Source organism: Bison bison, unplaced genomic scaffold (assembly GCF_000754665.1).
Source record: "Bison bison bison isolate TAMUID 2011002044 unplaced genomic scaffold, Bison_UMD1.0 scf7180017864456, whole genome shotgun sequence".
Lineage (NCBI taxonomy): Eukaryota > Metazoa > Chordata > Mammalia > Artiodactyla > Bovidae > Bison > Bison bison.
Genome location: NW_011495018.1, coordinates 17,234,357 through 17,241,140, shown reverse-complemented (window position 1 = coordinate 17,241,140; position 6,784 = coordinate 17,234,357). Strand labels below are relative to the sequence as shown.

The 6,784-nt window shown below is 43.6% G+C and overlaps 1 protein-coding gene across 1 annotated transcript in view; it reads left to right on the top strand.

The window, feature by feature from the left end:
* Window positions 1–6,506, top strand: part of PLEKHS1 (pleckstrin homology domain containing, family S member 1) — a 26,585-nt gene extending 20,079 nt beyond the window's left edge. Inside the window, exons 12-13 of the mRNA XM_010859307.1 lie at window positions 1,076–1,211; window positions 4,105–6,506. Of these exons, the coding sequence (XP_010857609.1) occupies window positions 1,076–1,211; window positions 4,105–4,284 (316 nt within the window). The 3' untranslated portion in view covers window positions 4,285–6,506. The remainder of the gene's footprint in view (window positions 1–1,075; window positions 1,212–4,104) is intronic.
* Window positions 6,507–6,784: the final 278 nt, after the last annotated feature.

Sequence of the window (6,784 nt, the reverse complement as noted above, 5' to 3'; positions counted from 1 at the left end):
GAATTTCCTTAGAATGACCACTGTTTATTTGACTCTATATTCTTTTTAAGACTTTGTAACTCATTTTGACGGAAGATGAGTTTTATAAGAGAAAAAAGCTTGCTAATGTAAACATCACGTGTCAACTGTCTTATAATTTTATTAGAGGGAAGGAACCATAGCTTGCCATTTTTCCAGACTTCCCACAATCCAGGGCTCAACACAGTATTTGACAGGAACTATAGACTTCTCTGTGTCTGAGCTTGCTCATCTGTTAATTCATTTATGTGTTCATTGGCCATTCATTGTGTAATCATTATGTACCCACTTTCAATAAATACTTAGCATCTTCTGTTTATAGGATTATAAAAATATTTTAACGGTGGTACCACATGCCTAGGGTCTCAAAGCCTGGTGGAAAAGACAGCTACATAAACAAGTAAATATAAAATCACATTTTATTTAAATATACAATAAGTGAGGGGCTCACACAATACAATAGAAACCCAGAGGCTGCTGCTGCTGCTAAGTCGCTTCAGTCGTGTCCGACTCTGTGCGACCCCATAGACAGCAGCCCACCCGGCTCCCCTGTCCCTGGGATTCTCCAGGCAAGAACACTGGAGTGGGTTGCCATTTCCTTCTCCAATGCAGGAGAAAGTGAAAAGTGAAAGTGAAGTCTCTCAGTCGTGTCCGACTCTTAGCGACCCCACAGACTTCAGCCTACCAGGCTCCTCCGTCCATGGGATTTTCCAGGCAAGAGTACTGGAGTGGGGTGCCATTGCCTTCTCCAAATCCAGAGGCAGGAGAGATTAATTAAGCTAAAGGAAGTGTGACGAGGGCTTGTAGAGGTAGCATACTTTGGAATAGGACTTTGGAAGAAGGTTCAGGCTGGTAGAGTAATGATAGAGGAAAAAATATTCCAAATAGTAAAAGGAGTTTGATTGTTTCAGATATGGTGAAACGCAGCTAAAGAAATTAGTAACAGTAGTGGTAGAATAGACTAGAGTGAGGAGCCCAATCTGTGCCCCCATCTGTGCCTGGCATTCCCAGCGGGCGCCGTCTCACACTTGTGTTGGATGCTGTACCCTCATTGCAGTGTGGCTCAGTGGGATGCCCCCCCACGTCTGGGATGCTTATTTTTCCATGGAGATCACCTTTTGGCCGTGAATGACCTGAAGCCCCAGAGCCTGGAGGAGGTCTCCTTGTTTCTCAGCCGGTCCATCCGGAGGGAGGTGAGTGTTGCTGATTGGCTCCGGGCAGGGCAAGAAAGAACAAGAGCAAGGCCTTGGTTGGCATCTGAACAATACTCCGAAGACAAATGAGATGTTTCAGTCCTCAGCCGCCGAATGTAAATGAGAGAATCAGAAGTGTAAATAACTCTTCATACTGTACATCTAAATAACAAGAATGTTATTTTAGGACCCTTTTAAAATTGTTTTGTATAAAGTACTATTTGGAGGGAGCCCTGGGCTAGGAGACTGAAACAGCTGGGTTCAAGACCTCAGACTCAGCATGACCTGGCAAAAAAGAGCTTGCAGAGATATCAGACAGGCTTTACATCCCACCTCCTTGAACCAAATGGTGCTTCAATTTTCTCTTCTGTGAAATTAGGGATAATGACTAATTGGGCTTCCCAGGTGGCGCTAGTGGTAAAGAACCCACCTGCCAATGCAGGAGATGCAGGAAACGCAGGTTCAAGCCCTGGATCGGGATGATCCCCTGGAGTAGGAAATGACAACCCTCTCCAGTGTTCTTGTCTGGAAAATACCATGGGACAGAAGAGCCTGGCGGACTACAGTCCATGGGGTCACATGTACACATGTCCTTAAAAGGCTTGTCATGTTTCTGCCTGTTTGTAAGTCCCAGAGTTGTTATCCCTTTCCTGCTCTTATTTTATTTCTGATGAGCCACATGACCTTGGGAAGGTCACTTCCTTCTCTGACAAGTGAATTTGAGTTTCTTCTCTCTAAAGTGAGAGAGGGTTGATTTTCAAACTGTACTTCTTGGACCCCTGAGACAAAGACAGGAGGAGAGGAGAGGAAAGGGACAGTGTTCAGGGCCTCAACTAGAGAGAGTAGGGTGTATTTTTCATTAGTTTTTCACGTTTGAATTTCCTGTTATCTTACCTTGAGGAAATAGTGACTTGGCTTAAAATTTCTAAAAACTGCTCTATTGGAAGATCTCTCAAATTTCTTCCAGCTCTGAGAGTTTATGATTAAATATGTCTTATCTCATCTGCATCACACAATAACCTAGTTGGTTAGACAAATTGTTCTGCCCCTACTGTCTAAATGGGGAAACTTAGGAAGAATGAGTGAGTTGTTTACGATACATAAATAGTTTTAGAGCAAGGACTCATTCATTCCTTTATTCATTTGCTCACTTGCCATTTATCAAACATCTATTGTATGCTGGATTCTCTGCTAGGTCCTAGAGCTACAAAAATGATCTTTGAGTTTAAAGAGCTTGCAGATTAGTGGATAAAACAAATATGTTACAGGTATAGTGTGTGCCTTGAGATATGAGCAGAGGGCCATGGGATCACAGAGGAAAAATGAAGTTAATCTATTTGAGGGAGGCCAGAAAGGTGTCTCAGAGAAAAGGATGCTTGGCTTGGGTTTTGAAGCCTAGGATAGGAGTTTGTGTGGTGGAAAAAGAGGGAGCTTTCAGGAGTCCAGCTCAACAATCTAGTAACTGTGATATATTTCCTCTGCCAAAAACCCACACTGAGGCCACATGTTTAATATAATCTTCTGAAAGTTACCAAACAACACTCTGATCCAGAGACCCAGGCATCAACTCTGAAGCCAAGAAAAGGGTTTTTTCCTGGGAGCAGATCCAGGAACTCCACCTGGGCATCGCTGACTGCAGTTTATCAAGACTGCCTTCTACACTGTGCACTCACTTGCAGAGAGTGGCGGACAACGTTTGTTTTGGGCCCTTTCTGCCTCTTCACTTTCTCCTGTGTGCTATTGAGAAATACGGGGTGTTCACTGACATGATTATTGGAAGGTCAAAAAATCCCCCAACTTGCTTACCCCACCATTCTTTATCTATTCCTTTATGTTAAAAATGAATACCTGGTCCTTTTAAAAATTCAAATAGCTGGTCCCTGGAAGGAAAATAATGTTGGAAGAGGGGAAATGTGGAACCAGAAGTGTGTGTGTGTGTGTGTGTTAGTCTCTCAGTAGTGTCTAACTCTTTGGAGCCCCATGGACTGTAGCCCACCAGGCTCCTCTGTCCTTGGAAATCTCCAGGCAAAAATACTGGAGTGGGTAGCCATTCCCTTCTCCAGGGGATCTTCCCAACAGGGATCAAATCTGGGTCTCCTCCATTGGCAGGCAGATTCTTTACCCTCTGGACCACAAGGGGAGCCTAGAAAGGGTAGTCAAAGACTGATAATGTCTTAGAATAGTTGAACCAAGCAGACGCATATTCCATCCTTGAGACATGAAGTTGATGGAAATAGGAATTTGGGGTGAGCAGGGGCTGGGGTTGGGGAGGGGAGAGAATGTGAGTGTAGAAGGGGAGGAGATGCTAGATTGCAGGAAAAACAGAGAGAGCTTCAGTTTCCTCTCAATTTTGTCAGAGTCTGGTCCTGTCTAGTGCTCCGGTTTCAAGAGGCTTTTTAATTCTTGGTACAAATAGGCCTTTCTGGACAGGATTAATGTATTCTGATTGTGTGTGCGTGTTCAGTTGCTCAGTCATGTCTGACCCTTTGCGAGCCCATGGACTGTAGCCACCAGGCTCCTCTTGTGGATGGAATTTTTCAGGCAATAATACTGTAATGGGTTGCCATTTTCCTCCTCCAGGGCATCTTCCCGACCCAGGGATCGAACACGCATCTCTTGCATCTCCTGCATTGGCAGGCAGATTCTTTACCACTAGCACCACCCAGGAAACCCCAGTGTACTCTGGAATCTGCCCTGAAGTCTCAGGCCAGTGGAGGCCAGAGAATAAAAACCCATCTTCCCCCTGAATATATAAGGTCATCCTGCTTTTTCCTGCCCAGATTTTCTTCAAAACCAGCTTCACAGGGTGTGAATGAGGACAGACTGAAATTGAGAAGCAACAGTCCTAAGGATAATCTTTAGCCATTTAATGTTCTTCTCTCTTGTGTTTTAGAAAGTAAAACTCACCATCGGTCGTATCCCAAATTCAGAGAAATTTCACACAATAGCCTGTACGTGCTCCTTACAAGACCAAGGTGTTAAACCTTCTCAACTGGTTACATCTGTACTGGAGAGTACGCTGAAAAGGACTCGAGCCATTAAAAGGGGTCAGCGGAAAAGATCTGGAGAGTAGCGTGCTGGGGCCCACCCCCACCAAGCCAGGACGGGCTTTGGACTCTGTGCTGGTCTCCGGCCCTCATCTCTGTGTGACAGCAGGCAGCCAGCACACCTCTCTGAATTTCTCCATCTGCATCTTAACAATGGAACTAACCCTCCCCTCTCTTTAGCATCAGGGATGCTGGAGAGGTCCAAAGGGAATAACGTCTATGGAACCCAGTGAGCATGCAAGGCCTTATTATCTCAGACTTTGTCCCAAACACCACAGACAGAGAGTGGGTAAGTTTCTCATCTAAAATGCGCTGTGTGTTCTGTGAGGTCATGGTCCACACAGTCTCTTCTTTGTTAGGGAATGGACAGTTGGAAATACTCATTCCGGGAAGCCAAGATTCCCCAGGGAGATGTGATACCGTATCGGCCTTCCCAAACACCTCCTGTTACTCATCATGTCCAGAATGTTGAGACATCAGTGGCCTCTTGGATTCCATGATCGTCTTGTTTTCTTAAAGACTCAGGAAGAATTTTAGAAGTCAAAGCAGTTTGAAGGTTATATCCAGCAAGTTTGCTTGTTCTACCGGTACCAAGAGAACTGCTTAGCACTTGAAAGTTTGAAGAGTCTAAACTAATTGATGGGCTTCCTAGGTGGTGCTAGTGGTCAAGAACCCACCTGCCAATGCAGGAGACATAAGAGACTCGAGTTCAATCCCTGGGTCAGGAAGATTCCCTAGAGCAGGGCATGGCAACTCACTCCAGTATTCTTGCGTGGAGAATCTCATGGACAGAGGAGCCTAGCAGGGTACAGTTTATAGGGTCTCAAAGAGTCAGACATGACTGAAGTGACTTAGCACGCACGCAAGTAATTGATGCATTAAACTCACTGATCCTGAAAGGTGGGAAGTATTTTTTCTCATAAATAAGAAAACAAATTCAGAGGACTAAAAAGGATGAATCAAAGCAAGGAATGGTAGAGCAAAAGAGGGCTTTGGAAAATAGATGGTACTGGGTTGCCATTTTACACAGGAAGAAATAAGGCCTCTGACGTTTACTGATGTATTTTTTTGTGGCTCCTGGTTTCATAGCTATTTAGGGGCAGAAGCAAGAATCTAAAAGCAGATATGGCAGATGTCCTGATCCTCTCTTTGGATTGAGATTTAGATTTGAAAAGGCCTTCTGCGTATGGATAGAAAGCGCTGGTGGCTCAGACAGTAAAGAATCTGCCTGCAATTCGGGAGACCCGGGTTTGATTCCTGGGTTGGGAGGATCCCCTGGAGAAGGGAATGGCAACCCATTCCAGTATTCTTGCCTGGAGAATCCCATGGAAGAGGAGCCTGGTGGGCTGCTGTCCATGAGGTCCCAAAGAGTCAGACACAACTGAGCAACTAGCACTTCCAGCATATAGATGAGACACTCAAAGACAGTTTATTTTCTGTCATCTAGATTATACAGAAAAGTATTAAAATTTTTATTCATATGCCCTATTGGATCTGTTTCTTTCTCTATTTTTGTAAAGCTCTATTGGAATTAAGACTCTACATTTTTTCTAGTTTTATTGAGATGTAGTGGACATATAACATTGTATTGGTTTAAGGTGTACTGTATAATAATTTGATATGTGTATATTGACCTACTGTTTCCACTTCTAGAAATTTATCCTATGGAAATAGTCACACAAATACACAAAGATATCCGTTAAAAAGTTGTTCACAGTAGCATTGTTTGTTGCAACACAACAGAAATCCTTTGGGAATTGCTTAATTATAATGACTTCATGTAAGTGATTGCTCTGTGGATGTTCGAAGCTTCACATTCATGATTAGGAAAGATGCTCACGATGCCTTAAGAAAGAAAGGAGCAGGTTGCAGTACAGTAAGTGGAGCGTCATCACACTCTTACAAAAATGGCTGGGGTTGGTGTGTATAAAATTTCCCCAACCCTAATTAGGAAAAGAAATTCCTGCCTCGTGGGGGTTGCTGTGAGGTTGAAATGGACGGTCTGCATACATCACCTGACACATTGCCTGACGGGGAGTGAGCCCTTAGTAAGGATTAGCCCTGCCACTGCTGCTCAGACAATCTTTTTTTTTTTTTGGTCTTCTTAGAAGAACATACATCTAATTGTCAATAAGAATCATCTCCGAGAAGTATGATCACAGTTGGCCTTCAGGGGGAGGCATTTCTGTAATGTTTGAATTGCTCTCTTTTTTTCTGTGAGTATATGTCATGTTTATAATGAAAAATAAATACAGGTGTAGTAAATAAATAATATGTGTATTTAAATATATTTATGTATTAAACCTTCATAAATAGAAATCAAGCCATCTTATTGAAGGAATTAAAAAGCCATCAAGGTGAAACTGTCTGGGAATCAACAGTAGGGGTGGACACACTGCTTTGAAGCCCAGAAGTCCTTCTTCTGTTTTGCCCAGACATTTAAACTAAGATGGGATGGATGGTCAAGTGTTAGCTCACAGGCCCTTCAGCCTCCCCACACTGGGGGGAAGAAGAGCCTGAAGACTT